We start from the raw sequence: 20,562 nt of genomic DNA, 5'->3' as shown, positions 1-20,562 counted from the left end.
TGCAGGAGATCAAATTGAGGGCCCTCAACTCTCGAGTCTGCAGTCTTTGCCTTCAAAGAGCTCACTATCTCAAAGCAGAGAAAAGTGCCTAAATGTGGGATTGAGCTCAGTGCCTTAGCGGAAACCTGTGGTTATCTGTTCAGCATTTTTCCTTCTGTCTTCTTCTAAAAGCACCTTTCCCATAGCACCTGCCCCAGCCCTGTTTGATGTGGTTGTGATGAATCTGTCAAATCCAGTGCTCCTTTCACTCTTACTGGGATGCAGTTATGTAATTAGGCCTAACCCATCACAGTAATGACTTGGCCAGAATGACTGGTCCAAAAGACATCTGATCCAAGCTGGGCCAGAATTCTTTCCTGAGATTCAGACAGACTGAAGAGGGGAGAGAGAAGTCTTCCCTTCTTGGAGCTCATTAAACTGGGATAAGCTAAACTTGGAGCTGCCCAACTACAGTGAAGTCATTGGGGTAGAAATGAAAAAAACATGGAAAAGAGAGAAGCAGAGATTGGAGGCAGAGAGAGAGGACTGGGGGGAAGTGAATCTCCAACTGCACTGCTGTATCTTAGAACTGGCCCTGCCCAGTAAGTAGTGACTGACTCAGTGAGCAGTCCAGGTAACTACTCCCGTTCACTTAACTATTTTGAACTTTCTCTTACAGAGAATCTGCAGAATCCTGAACAAGAAAAAAGGCCAGAGTAAGGAAGAGGGAAAAAAGCACAAAACCACCACCCCCAACTAAAACATAAAGTTCTCCAAAGAGATTTCATGGCAAATGTGGGACCTTAAATAAACAGTTCAGCTGACCCTCAAATAACTGGATTTGAACTGTGTGTCCACCTATACACAGATTTTTAAAAAATAAATACGGCTTTTTTCTCTTATGATTTTCTTAGTAATGTTTTTTTCTCTAGGTTAATTTTAAGAATATAGAATAATATACATATAACACATAAAATCTGGGTTATTCAATGTTTATGTTATAGGTAAGAGGTCTGGTTAATAGTAGGCTATTAGTAGTTAACTTCTGGGGAAGTCAAAAAGTTGTACGCAGATTTTCAACTATATTGGGTGTTGGTGCTCAATTGCGTGTTGCTTAATGGTTAACTATGTTTGGTAGAATGTTTTGGTAAAAAATGTTTTGGGCTATCTACACACACACAATAACAAAACTCCAAACCAAAAAATAATCTTCCAAAACAACTCCAAAAACCCAAACTCAATTTCTTTCCAGAAGTAAAATATTTTGTAGGTGAACCCTTTTAACTTGACTGAAGGACTGAAGCAATAGATATGATGATCTGAGTACAACATGGTGCCTGAAGACTATGTCCAAAATGTGTGAGATCAAGACTTGCAGCTGAAGCCAATAACAACACAAATACTGCATTCAGAGCAAAGTTTCCACAAATCTCAGCTTCTACAGTTCTCTTGGTTGCACCTTTCTCTAAATTCTAGTGAAATACATAAGAATATTACTGTCTATGGAGAAGCAGTTTGGTTTAGCGGTAAGGACTCTGGGGACATAGGTCTGAATCAGGCTCTGTCAGTGGTGAGCTGAGTAACCTTAGGAAAGTTACTTTGCAGTTTCCTCATCTGTAAAATGTAATTGTAGTACATGCCTCACAACATTGTTGTGAAGATTAAATGGGTTAATACACATAAAGTGCTTACAACTGCACAGGGCACATGGTAAGTTAATAATTTTAGCTATTATTATGGCTGAGATCCTAAAGAAGGGGAGTTTAAAAGGAGAGTAAAGAGGAGCCAAATTAGTGTCTGATCTTCTCACTTAGCAATAATCACGGCTCAGATAAATCTCCTTGACTACGATTCTGCCACTGTGCAAAACTAATGTCTGATCTTCTTATGGCTGCAAGGTTAGCCCTCCAACTTGTCCTGTAAGACACGGCTCGAAGTCTTTATTAGCTCCATTCCTCCAGTGTCTGAGTGCATGAGCTTCCCTTGCTCCCCAGGGCGTCCGGTGTCCCTCTATCAAAGTCAGTGTCTCCTGATCATATGGTTGCCACTGGAGTCAGTTTCTTGACAACAGGACTGTCTTTCATCAAAGTTATCCCCACCCAAGAGGGACTGGGATAGTGTGGATATTTAATTACTATTTACTGGATGAACGAGAATGCATAAGTAACAGTCTATACATACTGATAATATCTGAAGAGCACTACAAGGCTTGCCAGAAACTTCTTCCACCTGACTGCAGTGATCTTAGCAATTTCTATCACTAGACTCACTCTCTTGGATCAAGTCTCTGCTTCCAGGAGGCCCTGGTTAAATGTATCAGTTAACTCAGAACAAGTGAACTAATCGAGTAACTATGGACAGAACTACTGCAGTCCTAATAGAATGACAGATCTTCTTTTTCAGTTTGAGGAAGTTCTATTCTTAATTTGCTAGTAAGTTTTTCATATTTTAATCATGAATGGATGTTAAATTTTATCAATGCCTTTTCTGCATCTAATGAGAAATATATACCATTTTTTCCCCTTTAATCTGTTTATGTGGCAGATTACACATTTTTGTATGTCAAACCATCTTTGCATGACTACGGTAAATCCAATTTTTTGGTCACTATGGATTATCCTTTTATAAATTCTGCATTCATCTTTTTAATATTGTTTAGAACTTTTACCTCTATGTTAAACTGGCCCGTAATTATACTTTCTCATAATGTTATCAGGTTTTGATATGATTCATATCAAAGTTGGGATATATTCCCACATTTTCTGTATTTTGAAAGAGTTGTATAAGACTAAATTTACTTATTCCTTCAGTAAAAGCTCTGGGCCTGGATTCTCTTTTAGGGAAGATTTCAAATTATAGATTTAAGATATTTTATGATGATAGAACTAACCAGATACTTCATATTTTGAGTCAGTTTTGGTTAAGTTGTAATTTGTTCATCTATGTTTTTATATTTATGTGCAGAAATCTGTCATAGTATCCTCTTCTTTTAATGTCTGAAGCATATTTAATTGTATATCCTTTTCACTCCTAACGAGTAATTTTCATTATTTCCACTTTCTTTGTTTTAAAATCCGTCTTGCCAAAGGTTTCATTTTATTAATCTTTAAAAGACTCAAACATTGGTTTTCTTTATTCTCTGTATTAGATGTCTGTCTTTTCTCCCATTAATTTCATTCTACTTTTTTGGCTTTATTATGCTGGTCTTTTTAGCTTCTCAAGTTGAATGCTTAGCTTAGAAATTTTCATCTTTTTTCTCCCAATATAACCATTTAAGGTCAAATGCTAACTATTTTGGCTGAAATTCTGCTCTTACACTTACTGGCTGTATGACCGTGGGCACCTTCTGAGTCTTAACTTACTCTTAGGTGAAATGTGGAGAGTAATAGTACTTACCTACATCACAGGATTAATATAGGGATTAATAATATAAGTAAGACTTAAAATGGTGTCAGTCCCGAGAAAGCTCTTAATAAAACCTAGCTAATATTAACATATCTTCATTTTTGAATTAGAAAATAGCTATTGATTCTTGGTATGCCATATGAGTAACCTGCTCATTTACATTATCCTCCATCCCTCTCCATTTCCCAATGTTGATATCTACCCCTGGTTAATCTACTTAGTACCTTTATAACCTGAAAATATACTTTACTATTTCATTTATCAAACATCTGACATGTTGCCATTCTAAATTTTTCTCTGCCTTTTTATTTTGAAAACTTTCAAACATACAGAAAATTCAATTAAGTTGCAGACACTGATGCCTTCACTCCAGATACTTCACATTATTCTACATAACTATAATGCCAACGCCAGTACCAAACTAAAGAAATTTAACACAGCCATAAAATATCACTTAATACAGAGTTTCTATTAAAAAAAAAAAGATCCCCACTAGTGTAAGTACTGTCTTCAATAATAGTTTTCTGATCCATGATCCAATCAAGGGATCATTTTGCTGTCATGATCCTTCAGGTTTGGCTCATGAAGTGCCCTTCAGTCATGGTTCTTTGGTTTCCTTAAATCTGGAAACTTTCCTCCATCTTTTATGAGACTTACATTTTTAAATTTTTTTTTTTTTTTTTAACGTTTTATTTATTTTTAGGAGAGAGAGAGAGAGACAGCGTGAGCAGGGGAGGGTCAGAGAGAGAGGGAGTCACAGGCTGAAACAGGCTCCAGGCTCTGAGCTGGCAGTCAGCACAGAGCCTGACGCGGGGCTCGAACCCACGAACTGCGAGATCATGACCCAAGCCAAAGTCGGACGCTTAACCGACTAAGCCACCCAGGCGCCCCGAGACTTACATTTTTAGAGTCAATTTGGGCATGTCTAGTTATTTCCTTACACTTAGATAAAATATTTTTGGCAAAAACTTAGATAAAATATTTTTGGCAAAAACTTAGATAAAATATTTTTGGCAAAAACAGTATAGAAATGATGTTGTTTCTTTCAGTGCAACATATCAGGAGACACAAAACGTTGGTTAGGGTGCCTGGTGGCTCAGTTGGTTAAGCATCCAACTTCAGCTTGGATCATAATCTCACGGTTCGTGGGTTTGAGTTCCGCATCGGGCTCTGTGCTGACAGCTAGCTCAGAGCCTGGAGCCTGTTTCAGATTCTGTGTCTCCCTCTCTCTCTGACCCTCCCCTACTCACGCTGTCTCTCTCTCTCTCTCTCTCAGAAATAAGTAAAACATCAAAAGAAAAAAAAACAACCAAAAATGTTGGTCTGCACCATTTTGGTAATGTTATGTTTGACCACCTGGTTAGGATTGGTTTACTTAGTTTTGGGCTTAAGTGTATCTCAAAAGAGCTCAACAAAGCACTCACAAAAATGTTTAAATCCAGCATCTACTTCAAATGTTTTCATTTCTCAGAGTACTTCTTCTATCATCCTGACAGGAGTGAAAGATCTAACTCACTGAACTTTAACCATCAATCCTGAATACCTCCTAAGTGACAGGAAGTATAAAATATAAAATCTTATATTCTGATTTTGCTTAAAGAAAGCATGTGATGTTCTTTCCAAAGGTCAAGACATAAAAGAAATTTAACTGACAAAATACAAGTCAGCTGAATAATGTCATAAAATCAGGACAAGATTTTTATTAGTCATGAAAAAAAATCATAAGGGCGCCTCGTGGTGCAGTCAGTCGGTTAAGCGTCCGACTTCGGCTCAGGTCATAATCTCACAGTTCGTGGGTCTGAGTCCTGCATCGGGCTCTATGCTGACAGCTCAGAGCCTGGGGCCTGTTTCAGGTTCTGTGTTTCCCTCTCTCTCTGCCCCTCCCCTGCTCACACTCTGTCGCTCTTACTCTCAAAAATAAACATTAAAATTTTTTTTTTTTAAAGAAAAAAAATGGGGCGCCTGGGTGGCTCAGTCGGTTGAGTGTCCAACTTTGGCTCGGGTCATGATCCAACGGTTTGTGGGTTCGAGCCCCGTGTCAGGCTCTGTGCTGGCAGCTAGCTCAGAGCCTGGAGCCTGTTTCAGATTCTGTGTCTCCCTCTCTCTCTGACCCTCCCCTGCTCACGCTGTCTCTTTCTCTCTCTCGGAAATAAATAAAACATTAAAAATTAAAAAAAAAAGGAAAAAGAAAAAAATCATGGCAGAATGCAAACTATTTCCTCAAACTTAACATTCCCCATACCCCTTAACATCCCTGTAGCACTTTAAAGTCCTTTTACACATAATACCTACATTTGATCTGGATAGCATTCTCATGAAATAGCTATCATAATGACCATTCCTTTTCAAAAAATTTTTTAAATTAAAAAAATGTTTAACTTTATTTTTGAGAGAGAGTATGCAGGGGGGAGGGCAGAGAGAGAAGGGGACAGAGGATCCAAAGCAGGCTCTGTGTTGACAGCAGAGAGCGCAATGCAGGGTTCAAACTCACTAACCATGAGATCATGAAGTTGGATGTTCAAGCAACTGAGCCACCCAGGTGGTGACCACTTCTGAGGCTCAGAAGATTAAGCGACTTGTGTAAATTCACATACCAGATTCTGTATCTACTTTCACTTAAATTCACTGTCAGATAAATTACTAAAATATCTTTACTAGCTAGGAAACATTTTTAAGATTATATAATTTAAAGGGAATTGAAACAAATAGTATTTCATGCCTGTTCTAAAGGGGTTGACTGATGCAAGAACACAAAAGCAGCATTCTGAACAAGAGGGGGCAACATCAAGTCTTAGTGATGACCATTCAGCAGCCCCAGTGTGCCCCTTCTCTCAGAGCCTGTTAACCAACGAGAGACCACCTGCCTCCACCTGGAATCAGAGGAGCCATGTGGACACTGCAATCTTAGAAGCACTGTCTAGACTAACTGAGGACTATCAGTACGGCCAGAATGACAAAAGTCCCAATGGAAAGGTTTAGAATAGAGGTCTACGATAAGCCACACTCCTGGTGTTGATAGATTCCATTTTCTCCCCAAGGAATAGTAATATCTCCTCAATCATTATCCCAAGAAAGCAGTGGTCACCTTCCAAGCACTAAAAGTGCTAGGAGATTCAGGATAACCTCTACCCTAATAAGAACAACAGAAAGATTTGCATAGCACATAATAGTTTACAAAGCACTTCTGTATATATGCTACCTCATTTAATCGTCCTAAGACTGCAAAGGCGGCAGAGCAGATACTGTCAGCTGCAAATGAAGGTGGCAAAATTTTGAGGTTAAATGACAGTTACACAGCTAGCAAGTCGTATGGATAAGACTAGGACTCATTTCTTCAGATTACGAGGCCAGGACTGTTTTCACTGGAACTCAATGCTAAAGACAAGACAGTGTGTGCATTTCCTTAATGGAATAAGGACCTGTCAAATGCCTCATCTTTGAATCCACTGGTTGTGCCGTGTGCCCTAGTGTGACCGGAGCAAGACAGTAAAAATTACCACTGATCCTGTACATGAACATTACAGGGTCCAGTAGAACATAGCCTCTTCAGAAAAAGAGTTAACAATTTTATACTTGCATTTTACCACAAGTAGGCTAAAGAAGTGATCATTCCAGATGCACTACTGTCTCAAAACCACAGATTAGAACTATCTTCCTCCTACACCACTGAGGCCAATTCTGTCCCACCTGTCAACCTACTTGGCCTTCCTTGTTATCCTTTACCACCTAAATTCTCATCTCTAGAATGCTGTTTATCTCTTCAGCTGACCCAACCCCCCACCCTTTCTCTCCTCAAACCCTTGCACTACCCGGGAACTTCCTGTTTGTGGTCAGAAAGTTCCCCACATATCCACACATCTGCTCTGAGTGGAAACTCTCTTAGCCTTTGCCCTTTTGGCTGACCCCTCAGGACACTGCTTTTCCTGTGTTTCTCTCTGTTTATCACTACGTATCTATTTACATCAGGGGAGGGGAGAACTAAAGTTGTTTTCCTTGCTCTTCACTGTCATTTCCAGACCATTCTCTTCACTCTTACGAACTAATGCTTTTCTGAGGCTTATACCATCTTGCAACACCCCCTCTTCTTCCTCTTTATTGTCATCTCTTGATCACCTGGTCGGATCCTCATTCATTAATCTTCACTACCCCCAAGGGTTTGACATCCACATAGGCTCGATCAAAACCTCAACTCTCCCCTTTACTCCATTTAATCCACCGCATTATTATGCCTTGAATTGTGTCATCATTAGAAACAGAACTACTGATTAAATATCTCATTCTTCAAACACAAGTTCTTATCCTTCAAGCTTTTCTTATACCTGGTGCACCCATTTCAACAGCTTTCCAACCTAAGACTTCCATTCTGCTGACCCCATCACTCTCTCCATTTTCATCAGCAGCACCCACCCCTTCCTCTCATGTCCAGCCCATATTTCAGAGTTCATCTTTACAGTAATTAGTATGTCAAGATCTGCAACTCCCTGTCCCCCTGCCTCGTTGCCATGTCTGTTGAAACCTCAAACCTAGATGAACCTATGAACCTACTTCATTAGCCTTCTTTGTGCTCATCCCAAGCAGCAGAACTTTGGTGGGGAAAAAATTATACGATTCGGTATGCTGCTTTTATTTTTAAAATTTTTATTATTTTTTTTGATGTTTATTTTTGAGAGAAAGAGACAGAACATGAACGGGGGAAGGGGCAGAGAGAGAAGGAGACGTAAAATCTGAAGCAGGCTCCAGGCTGTCGGCACAGAGCCCGATGTAGGGCTTGAACCCACAAACCATGAGATCATGACCTCAGCCAATGTTGGACGCTTAACTGACTGAGCCACCCATGCACCCCTGGTATGCTGTTTTCAATTTGTATTCATGACCTCCAACTTCAAACAGGCATTCAACATTGCTCAGCACATCTACTATTTTCCTTTACTAAGAGTGCATCCCCTCCCCCCACCAAGATGTCTATTTCAGGCCTATTTCTCTCTCCTGCAACTTTCTACTCTTCCATCCATTCTCATTACCAGCTAATAATCTTGCCTCATTAAACCACCAGATCAGAACTCCTTCATCTTTCCATCTCAAAAATCAATAAAACTTCCTGCATCTGCACCCATCTTATTCTATCTAGTTGGAATTATTCCATGTCCTCAACTACCTAGGGAGATTCTTTCTAATGGTCTAACTTGCTTCTGATTTTAAGTCTTGAAGCTGTCAGCTTCCTACTCTCCTCCAGCAAATTTAGCTGCATTCACACCCATCTTTTCTCCATATGTTAAACTCAAAGTCTTTTTATCTAATCCTTTAATCCAGGCTCTGGATTACATCTCAGTCTGGTTCCCTAGGACTCTACTCTATCAATTACCACCACCTCATATATTCAACCTCAATCTCTCACTCCTTTTTCCCTTTCTCTCCTCTATCTCCTTCAAAGTTTTTTTTTTCATTTAAAAAATAGCCTTTATTTAGCAGAAAAAATAGAGTCACAAGTGTTGTGAGAATCTGAGATACATGGTTCTCTGATAAATTTCTTTCTACGTTTTTCCCCCCATAAACATACTACACTAACCCTAAATGCTGCATATTTTCTGAAACATTCAAAACCATTCATTCATTCCACAAGTACTTCTTGCCACCCACTACATTCCATGTACATGTTCCATGTAGGTGGTGGGAGTTCAGCAATGAGATATTTGGGTTGAGCCAGGCAATCATCATTAAGACAGATATGGTGCATTACCTAACCAGCTCTGTTTTCTCCATTTCCATTCCTCTGTCCGAACAGAAGCTATCTCTTCCCCATGTAACCATATATCTTACAGAAAGCCTATACTACCTCCAAGAGTGGTTCAAGTTATTTCCCCCTCCAAGCTTTACTGAGATATAGTTGACAAATTAAAATTGCACATGTTTAAGGTATATAATTTGATGTTTCAATATTAGTATATACTGTGAAATGATTACCATAACCAAGTTAATTAACACATCTATCTCACACAGTTATCATTTTCTCTTCTATTTAGCAAATCTCAGGTATACAACAGGATATTGCTAACTATAGTCACCATGCTGTACAACAGACCCCAGAACTTTTCCATCTTGCACAACTGAAAATTTGTAACCTTTGTCTTCAAATCTTTCTTAAACCAAAAAAAAAAAAAAACCAAAAAACAAACAAACAAAAAAATGGTTTTCTTTTGGCCTCAGGTATTTTTTCCACTCTCCTCCCAGAGCTGTTCATACTCACTTAGCCCTTCCTCAACTCCCATTCATTCCTGACCTGCGCAGGCCAGCTTCTGCTGACTTAACTAAACTGGCACTGTCAGAAGGTCTGTAAAGGTCTCACTGACTATTCAATGGACAGTTTTCAGCACTGTATTAACCGACAGCTTCCTATTGCTTTGCAATGATGACTACAGGTCTCATCCCCTTTTAGTTTCCTAAATTGCCTCTGATGAACATATCAATAAGCAGTGAAAGGCTGGAAGGCAGGAAGCAGAAGGAAGAAAGTAAAAAAAGAACAAGAATAATCTGCTGGCCTGTGGAGAATCAAATGCTAACTGAAATAATCAGAGTTTCGTGTGTGAGTATAGTCCATAAATCATCATCAAACTTTATTTTATAGATGAAGAAACTTAGGCTGAAATTTCTGTGCAACCTATAGCACAAGTTCTAAGACCAGATATTCTGGTCATTCATGCTATAACCATAAAGAAAAGGCTGATACTATCTTTCCAACTTGCCCTACCTTTGCTTAAATAACAAATGAGTTCTACTTATCATGTTCCTGTCCTCACTGTGTGTGAAGACCTATACATATACATGCACCTGCCCTGTTGCCATCTATGATAGAGGGAGTAGAATGAACAAAATCCAGGGTCAGCAAGCGGTAAATACAAAGCACCTTTCTTTAAATTTAATTTAAATTTAAATTGCATTACTTCACAAAGGTTATATTAAAACGGGAATTCATTGAGTATTTGAAATACTCTATGTGCTACAAATGACAAAGTGAACTATTTAATTATGTATACGACTTAAACATTTTTATCTGGAATGCAAGCTTGTCTACACAGGAGGCCTGGTAACTAGACATAACTAAGGCCACTACTGCACTATTAGTTCTTTCTGACTTTTCTTTATAGCAGCATTAGGAAGCAGCCTGGTATATACAGGATATAACCTTGTTCTAGATTTCAGAAAGTATAACTTTTATTTTAAACACTGATTTTCAGTGACATGGGTAAATGATTTAAACACATATTCCCTTAACTTTCTTTTTTATGGAATCGGTAATCATCCCAGCAGTTACCCCAATGCACGGGGATGTTTTAAGGGAATTTTAAGGGATTCTGAAGTGTCTTGGGGTCCTCATGAGACAGGTTACTCTGGGAAACCCTATGAATTTCTGGCATTAGACTCAAACAGGCAGTTAGACAGCAGAAGGCTATTCAAGCAAGCGGAAAGAAAAAAGGTCTACATTGTGTATGTTATTTCAAACAAAGATACTCAGATAAATGCAAAGAATAGTCCAGTTTTTAAGAAAAGAAAACAGTAAAGTAACTCAAAGAAAAGGAGCTAGATATTAGAAAATAACCTTAAGTAAGAGGAAGAGGTTGTTGAGACAGCTTAGCAGAGACAAAAGGCACTGCAGAACAGAGTCATCCATATTCCCACACTGTAAGATAAGGCAGATAAAAAGCCAATTAAACTATGTACAGATTTTTAAAAAAATAATGTAGGGAAGATAACTTGGCTGGCTTGTCTGTCCATCAATGACAAATTACTTGGTTTTCTTTAAAATTTTTTCTAAAAATCATATGCTTGTGTAAAAGGTATTAGTAACATTATTCACCTAAAATTCCCTCTCCTTAACTGAAGCCAACATGTTCTCTCTCTTTTTTTTCTTTAATATTCACTCTATAGTTGGTGTAATATTATTCTACGTAAGTCAGCAAAAGTCACACATGAAGAGGTTGACAGGTGCCTGTAAAACTATGTAATACTTTAGGCTCTAAAAACTTTATGTTATGTAATACTTTAGGCTCTGACAACTATGTTCAGTTAGCAAAGAAACAGTGGAGACTATTCCCAAATTGGAATGCTGGGCCATCAGCCTGGTTTTTACCTTTTAATACATCTTTCATAGGTATGGCTTCAGTATACCACTAACACTGCAAACAATGGTAAGTAAGCATACGATGGATATCTGGGCATCTGCTCTGCCACGGCAGCAGGTAATGAATCATGAACTTACTTTCCATGCAAAGTTCAGAGTGCCAGACTATGCTCTGGATTTCACTGATTACTGCATTACTTCACAAAGGTTAGTTAAACCATAACAAAGAAACAAAAAAGAATTCTAGCGTGTTATAAAAGCCTCTATCACCAGAATTATTTGAAGTAGTTTTCCATATCTACCATCTTAGAATTCTGCCTAAGATCATGTTTGCTGAGCTCAGTTTTCTAATACTGATAAAGACAATTCTTAAAAATGTATAGATGGCAATAAAAATAGTCAAGAATTGGAAACTATGATAAAGGACAGGTTTCGTTACATAACACAATATTTATAGTATCTACAGAGAACACTAAAAGCAATCTTATAATTCTGGTATAGCTCAAATTATACGATAAATTATGAAAATACACTACATATAACAATAATAGCTTTAGTTACTTATTCCACTAAATCAAAACAAGGAAGGTAAGAGGCAGCCAACTACAAATGAATATAATAGAAAATAAATACCTTTAATTGACTGTTAAATGAATCCATTTCAGATAGCTTAGATGCAGTTTCTTTTTCAAGAGCATCTAATTGTTCTTTAAGTCTTTGGCATAATTCTTCCTTTTCCAGTGATTTTTTATGAAGCAAACCAATCCCTAAATCTGAAACATAAACATCAGATAGTTTACATTTGGTAGAAATTCTTATGTCACTACTGGTAATTGACTTACTGTCACAATGTATCTAAGTCATTAGATACATGGCAGTGATGTATGCCGATTACATCTTAGTAACACTGGATAAAAAAGACACAAATTTAAAATTGCTCCATGGTAGTCTACATTATGGTTGTTTCATAATTTATATAACTACTCCCAGAGTGGTATTAGGTTATTTCCTATTTTCTACTATTCACATAAAAATGCTGCAATAACTATCCTTGTGCATGCACTTTAAAGCACTCATGAAAGTATTTTATATGGTTAGGAGATGAAAAAATTGGCATGTAAAAGGATTTGAACACTTTAAATTTTGACAGAAACTGCCAAAATATCCTTTCAAAAAGGTGCACCAATATAAAATGACACCAAAGTACCTGTTTTTGCATACCGTCATCAACCCTGGATACTCCCAATTTTTTTTCATTTTCTCTAACTGGCCAAAAATGAAACCTGTTATTTTAATTTCTATTTCCTTGGTAACCACTAAAATCAAAGCAACACCAATTTATAGGCTTATTGGTCACCCTCTTGAATTGCCTCACCTCATCCACTGCTTTTTTTCTTCCTATTGGGCTGTCTTAATGCCTAATTTGCAGAGGTTCCAAATTCTTGTTGTACTATACATGTATTTAAAATGTTTTACTGTTTATGAGGTCTTTCATCATAAAAAATTTCACTTTTTTGGGAGTGAGGGGGAGACAGAATCTGAAGCAGGCTCCAGGCTTGAGCTGTCAGCACAGAGCCTGATGCAGGACTCAAACCCACAAACTGATATCATAATCTGAAATTGAATACCTAACTGATTAAGCAACCCAGGCACCCCAACAGTTTACTTTTATAATAATCAAATCTGTAAATATTTTCCTTCATAGCTCTAGGTATTATTTGGGAAGAAACTTCCCTGACACCAAGATTATAAAAATGTTTTGTTTTTATAACATTTTTAGAGTCATTTTTTTTTTTAACATTTATCCTCTTATTTTACCTAGAATTTATTTCTGTACATAGAGTGAGTTAAGAGCTTCCCCCACCCCTCCCTTTCAGATAGGCAACTGCCCCCAGAGCACTAACTGAAATGATGGTGATTACTGAAGGACCATCCTTTACCCACTGGTGTTGAATGTCAATTTTATTGTATCCTAAATGGTTATATATATACAGACCGGTTTCTAGACCCTCTATTCAGTTCCATTATTCTGTTTTCTTACTGATCAAATAATACACTATTTTAGGGACTAGAACTTTCCCAACTTATGTTTTGATATCTGGTAGAGCTAGTTTCTTCCCCCCACCAATGTTATTCTTTTTCAAGTCTTGCCTAATCCTGCATATTTTCTCTTTTGGGTGAATTTCTGAATTATCTTGCCAGGCTTCAATCAAAGAAACCTGAATAGAACTGAATGTATGGACAAAGTAGTAGAAAATTGACATCTTTATAATACTGAGCTAGATCATTCAGGAATATAACATGCACATACTTATCCAAGAATCTTTTATATCAGTAAGATTTTGTAGCTGTATATTTCTTTATTCATAATAATGAGAATGCTAATGTAAATGAGATTTTTGATATTTTCTAATTAAATATTTCTGATATATAGTGAAGTTACTGATTTTTATAGGCTCACTTTTTATCCAGACACCTTGCTAAGTTCTCTTATCATTCGCTAGTGGTCTTCCAGTATTCCAACAAATATTTTATCATTAAATTACACATCTGCTATGTGCAAGGTACTGCGCTATGTGCAATAGCAGGTAAAAAAGAAGGATAAGGCATGAGTCCTATCCTCAAGTAGTTCAGAATCTAGTTAAATTGGGAGAGAAGCAAAGTGGAAAAAATAAATTAATATACACTCCTAGTACTCTTCAAAATGAGCATCAACAGGGGCATCTGGGNAAAACGAGCATCAATAGTAATGGATGTTTTAATGCTGAATTTGAATATATCATATCTATGAGCGCCTTGTTAGGCAACTGAAAATCAAGACAGACAACGTGGTGGCAGAGTGGGCTTTATACTCAGACAAGAATTTGATAACCATTATTGCACCATCTTGGGCTACTTAATCTTTCAGAGCCTCAGGTTTGCTAAGCTGCACAATGGGAATAACAATAACTACTTCACAGGGCTATTGCAAAGATTAAAGGAAATAACACATGAAAATGGCCTAGCATGGAGCTCAGCATATAGCTGGTAATCTTACATGGCAACAGAGATGGAGAGAGGAATCTAAGGGATATGGGGTACTTGGCAAATTCCAAACAAAAGCTTCCTATTTTGAACTGTATAGCTATAAAAACAGCTGACCTCGATCACATTCTATACAGAAAGATCTGCCAGGTCTCCAATAAGACATATTCCACATTCCACTCACAATCCAAATACTAAAACAACAGTGAGAGCTGATGTTATCCTTTATGCGACTGCACAGATTAGGAGGGCTGGCTCATCCTGCCTCTGGAATGCCTGTGGAGGGTGAGGTGGGGATTGATATATTCTGAACAGCCATGAAATTAATTATGTGCAAAGAAGACAGTCTGAGAAGAGACATGGGGAGACCATTTTAGCGCAAGGTGTGGGATAGAGTAGAAAGAATTCACAAAAGTAAAATTCTCCATTCCTGGTGTTTCTTCCATGTAAAGGAACCTTCACTAAAACAACATTCTCAGTTTCTTTCCACCCCTTCAGTCATGGCTGAGCTCAAGATAAGGACTTGGGAGGACATAGCCTAGACCCTTCCAGTCCTTAAGGGTTTTTTTTTTTTTTTTAATGTTTATTTTTGAGAGGGTGGGAGGGGCAGAGAGAGGGGGACAGAGGATCTGAAGCAGACTCTGTGGCTCAAACGCACAAACTGTGACATCATGACCTGAGCCAAAACTGAGTTGAACACTTAACCGACTGAGCTACCCAGGTGCCCCCACCCTTGTGTTTTTGAGACTGAACTGCCCACAGGAAGCCTGTTCTACTTTGTCACACACCTGGTTTTACAAGTGTCACTGTGCCACTCATTAATAAGCCAGGCTGTCCAATCAATATCAGCTCTACCAAAAATGAGGTGATCTTTTGATCTCTTATGTCTTGCTCATTTGCCTAATTTCCTTATTTGTCCAGACCTTGGGCAAAGATGAGGGATGCTATTTATTGGACTTCCTAAAGAGTCAAAAGTACAACAAAGAGCCCTGGAATGGAAAGGCTGACACATACTCAAAGGGAGACATTTAGACTACTTCAAGTAGTTCTAACACGGTACTTGCAGATTTACTTTTCTTTAAATAAACCTTTCTTCTGCTACGTTATTATCTGCATGCTATCTGACATAGAGGTGTTTTTTTCAATATTCTGTTTTGGACTTGGATCAGGAAAATTTTACTTTCCCACAAAGTATCTTGGAATATTTTATTCCAAAGATGTCAGAGGCCAAGTTTGTAAAATTCTTTCAGGTGATAAAAAAAGGTCTGGGAGGGGCAGACCGTTCTGTTAAGGCCCATCACTGCTGTATACTATCACCCAGAATCTCATGGCAGAGTCTTCTCTTGAACAGTTATTTTTACAATGAGGGTAGGATTTTGCACATAAAATCTTGTGTCAGAGCCAAACCCAGATCTTATTTAACTGTAGTCTAACATTTTATTTGATATTTATTTGAAACATATACACAAGATGTTATCAAGATAGGAAGGCAGACCAAAATGATTACTTATTTCATTTTATTTATTTATTGGTAAAAATGCTGACATCTGTGACATTTTTTTCACATTATTTTGAAAATTTTAACTATACACAAAAATGTTATTTATAAGAGAATAATGCTATTTTAAAAAGTAACAGAGTACAAACGGCACGTTATGCAGAGAAGAATGGAAGAGGCAAAACAAACCTTAGAGACTTACCAGGTGTGTTACCAAGCTGCATGTTCTTAATTCTTTCATTTAATAATTGTTTCTCCGGTACCAAATAGATAAGTTTATTTTGATAATCCTTATAAAAAGAAAAAGTAGTGCCTGATTAAAAGTCTGTCATGTCTGAAAATTTTTTGGAAACTTAAAAACATGACTTAGCCACTCTTAAAACTTAGTATAGGAATAATACGTAGCTATAAAAGACTGCTTATAATTTATGAATAAACTAGAATGGAATTATGTGTGATTTAAAATACAACTATTTAAACATAAATCCTGATTTATGAATGATCGGTTGGAAAGAAAAGGTGGTGAGGAATGGGGTGTGTCTGAAAGTCTTACAATTTTCAGCATACTGATGGGTGACAGCAGGTACAAGCTAAGAGGTGCCTTTGGTATCTGCACTAAATGGTATTTGTAAGCAGGTCATGACACTCCAGAATGAATACCAAAGAGAAACTAAAAACTCAGGAATAACTAGGGAAGCAGGTTTAAATCAGACAGGAAATGTTATGTGGCCTGTCTGTACCTGCTGTGATACTGTAAGAAGACTTTGTTAACTAACTGCTAGTCCATACAGAAACAGTAATTTTGGTAAGACGACTCTAAAGAATGGAACAGAATGGTTCCAGAGTCCCCATAATATCTAAACTAGACCCTACCGCACAGGTAAAGAAGAGATTACTAGGTCCCTGAGGGACACACACATTTAACACTCTTACCACAACTCTGAAAAGAAAAATGTTAAGCCAAAATTTCCTAAAAGAGCAACAACAAACTTAAATGTAGGTATATTTATATATTTATTAAAGACTTAAAACTCAAAGTGATAAACATCCCTTTATGTACAAATATTAAAATATTTGGATAAAAATTTAACCAGATGTCTAGTAGTTTTCGGGGCATGTGAGCTTCCTGATACAATAAACAAGATGGTGTATATTTATATCCTCCTAGGAATGAAGTCCATCAGAGACTTAGAAGGGTTCATCACCCCAAAAGCAAAAACTATTCTATTAGGAAGAATTATTAATGACTGCTCATATTTATGGACAATTCAGCAGCAAAGGACTAACCTGAAGTTCCTGTTGGAGTTGCTTGATTTCCATAATTTCTAGGTCACACTGTTTATCTAGAACTTCCAGCTCAGTCTTTTGAGTTTGTTTTCGGAGTCGGACATCCTGAAGTCTGCCTGAGATCTGCTGATGTTTGCCATTCTATAGGAAGAACATATAAATACACAGTAACATAAAATGCTAATAGGAAATACTCTTATCAGGAGAATCATACTTATTTAAACTTTTAAATGTCTTTTATCATTTATACTCAGTCTAGATAAATATCTAAAACTAAATGGGGGATGCCTGGCTGGCTCAGTGAATAAAGCATGCAACTCTTTTTTAAAAATATTTTATTTATTTATTTTTAATTTACATCCAAGTTAGTTAGCATATAGTGCAACAATGATTTCATAAGTAGATTCCTTAATGCCCCTTATCTATTTAGCCCATCTCCCCCCCATCCCTCCAATAACCCTCTGTTTGTTCTTCATATTTAAGAGTCTCTTATGTTTTGTCCCCCTCCCTGTTTTTATATTATTTTGCTTCCCTTCCCTTGTGTTCATCTGTTCTGTGTCTTAAAGTCCTCATATGAGTGAAGTCATATGGTATTGGTCTTTCTCTAATTTCGCTTAGCATAATACCCTCTATTCCATCCATGTAGTTGCAAATAGCAAGATTACATTTTTTTTTTTTTTGATTGCTGAGTAATACTCCATTGTGCATATATACCATATCTTTATCCACTCATCCACTGATGGAAATTTGGGCTCTTTCCATACTTTGGCTATTGTTGATAGTGCTGCTATAAACACTGGGGTGCATGTGCCCCTTCGAAACAGCATACCTGTATCCCTTGGATAAATACCTAGTAGTGCAATTCCTGGGTCATAGGGGAGATCTATTTTTAATTTTTTGAGGAACCTCCATACTGTTTTCCAGAGTGGCTACACCAGTTTGCATTCCCACCAGCAGTGCAAGAGATCCTCTTTCTTCGCATCCTTGTCAACATCTGTCGTTGCCGAGTTGTTACTGTTAGCCATTCTGACAGGTGTGAGGTGGTATCTCACTGTGGTTTTGGTTTGTATTTCCCTGATGAGAGATGTTGAGCATTTTTTCATGGGTCAGTTGGCTGTCTGGATGTCTTTTTTGAAGAAGTGTCTATTCATGTCTTTTGCCCATTTCTTCACTGGATTATTTATTTTTTGGGTGTTGAGTTTGATAAGTTATTTATAGATTTTGGATACTAACCCTTTATCTGATATGTCATTTGCAAGTATCTTCTCCCATTTCATTGGTTGCCTTTTCGTTTTGCTGATAGTTTCCTGTGCAGAACCTTTTTATTTTGATGAGATCCCAATAGTTCATTTTTGCTTTTGTTTCCCTTGCTCTGAAAAGTGCTAAGTAAGAAGTTGCTGTGGTCAAGATCAAAGAAGCTTTTGCCTACTTTCTCCTCAGGGATTTTGATTGCTTCCTATCTTATGTTTAGGTCTTTCATCCATTTTGAGTTTATTTTTGTGTATGGTGTAAGAAAGTCGTCTGGGTTCATTTTTCTGCATGTTGCTGTCCAGTTTTCCCAGCATCACTTTCTGAAGAGACTGTCTTTATTCCACCAGATGTTCTTTCCTGCTTTGTCAAAGATTAGTTGGCTATAAGTTTGTGGGTCCACTTCTGGGTTCTCTATTCTGTTCCATTGATCTGAGTGTCTGTTCTTCTGCCGGTACCATACTGTCTTGATGATCACGGCTTTGTAATACAGCTTGAAGTCCGGGATTGTGATGCCTCCTGCTTTGGTTTTCTTTTTCAAGATTGCTTTGGCTATTCAGGGTCTTTTCTGGTTCCATACAAATTTTAGGATTATTTGTTCTAGCTCTGAGAAGGATGCTGGTGTTATTTTGATAGGTAATGCACTGAATATGTAGATTGCTTTGGGTAGTAATGACATTTTAACAATATTTGTTCTTCCTATCCATGAGCATGGAATGTTTTTCCATTTTTTTGTTTCTTCTTCAGTTTCTTTCATAACGCTTTCTATAGTTTTCAGTGTATACATTTTTCACCTCTTTGGTTAGATTTATTCCTAGATATTTTATGGGTTTTGTACAATTGTAAATGGGATTGATTCCTTGATTTCTCTTTCTGTTGCTTCACTGTTGGTGTACAGGAGCATGCAACTCTTGCTCTCAGGGTCATGAGTTTGAGGCTGATGTTGGGCATGGAGCCTACCAAAAAAAAAAAAAAAGAAAACCCTACAAAAACAAAGTATAATGTGTTCTAGCGTTATATCTGTTAACTCCAGACAGAATTATTAGCAGAAAATGTACCATTCTCAGAGCATAAGAAGGGCCTGTATGTTAAGACGAGCAAGCACAAACATAACACACTGAATTTTTTCTGAATTCAGCATTTAGGCATTAATTTATATTAAAATAGAGACAATTTCAAAGAATAATGAAAAATAAACATCTCCATGTGACTTTTATCATTACCTTCTCTGAGCTTTTATTTCTACCCTCCACACTGCCATCTAATTTCCTCAAATTAAACAAGAGTCCAGCAGGGCCTTTTTGGCCACAATTTTCTTCTCCCATACCCAATATTCCTTCTTTCTTCTTCAGAGAAGCAGGGGGAAAAAAGCAACAACAGCAGAGATTCTCAGTGGAGGCTAGAGAGAAGGGTGAAGTGTTATGGGTTGAAGTGTATCCCCCCCAAAATGTATATGTTGAAGTTCTAAACCCCAGGACCTCAGAATGTGACTGTTTTTGGAGACAGGGTCTTTAAACAGATCATAAGGTTAAATGAGGTCATATACAGATGGGTCCTAATCTAATCTGACTTATGAGGCTAGAAAACTTGGACACAAAACAGACACCAGAGATGCGCAGGCAGAGGAAAAGCCATCTGAGGACACAGCAAGAGGCCAGCCATCGTCGAGCCAAGTAGAAGGGTCTCAGAAGTAACCAACATGCCGACATCTTGACCTTGGACTTCAGCCTCCAACTGTGAGAAAATTAATTTCTGCTGTTTCACCCACCCAGTCTGTGGCATTTTGTTATGGCAGCCCTAGCAAACAGTAGGGTGAGGAGGAGAAATGAGACTTAAAAATCAGGGATAAAGTTTTTGCTGAAAAGTAGGTTTCATATTTGAGAAATACATATAAAAGGAATTTGCTATGTCTACACTAGAGTTCGTGTTATATATAATAGTGTTATATCTTCAGCATGTATAAGTATAGGCTCTGGACCTTCCAGACCCTGCACATTAATCTATG

The 20,562-nt window shown here is 37.6% G+C and overlaps 1 protein-coding gene across 6 annotated transcripts in view; it reads right to left on the bottom strand.

The window, feature by feature from the left end:
* The window catches only part of ITSN2 (intersectin 2), a 142,493-nt gene that overhangs the window by 67,006 nt on the left and 54,925 nt on the right, over positions 1–20,562 (bottom strand). For all 6 annotated transcript variants that reach the window (XM_077774070.1, XM_077774072.1, XM_077774071.1 and 3 more), the window contains 3 exons: positions 17,310–17,450; positions 16,225–16,312; positions 12,134–12,273 (listed from right to left, as the gene is read on the bottom strand). In XM_077774070.1, the coding sequence (XP_077630196.1) occupies positions 12,134–12,273; positions 16,225–16,312; positions 17,310–17,450 (369 nt within the window). The remainder of the gene's footprint in view (positions 1–12,133; positions 12,274–16,224; positions 16,313–17,309; positions 17,451–20,562) is intronic.

This window comes from Crocuta crocuta, unplaced genomic scaffold (genome assembly GCF_008692635.1).
Source record: "Crocuta crocuta isolate KB4526 unplaced genomic scaffold, BGI_CrCroc_1.0 scaffold246, whole genome shotgun sequence".
In the NCBI taxonomy this organism is placed as follows: domain Eukaryota; kingdom Metazoa; phylum Chordata; class Mammalia; order Carnivora; family Hyaenidae; genus Crocuta; species Crocuta crocuta.
The sequence above is the reverse complement of the archived record's forward strand: the minus strand, read 5'-3'. Positions and strand labels throughout refer to the sequence as shown.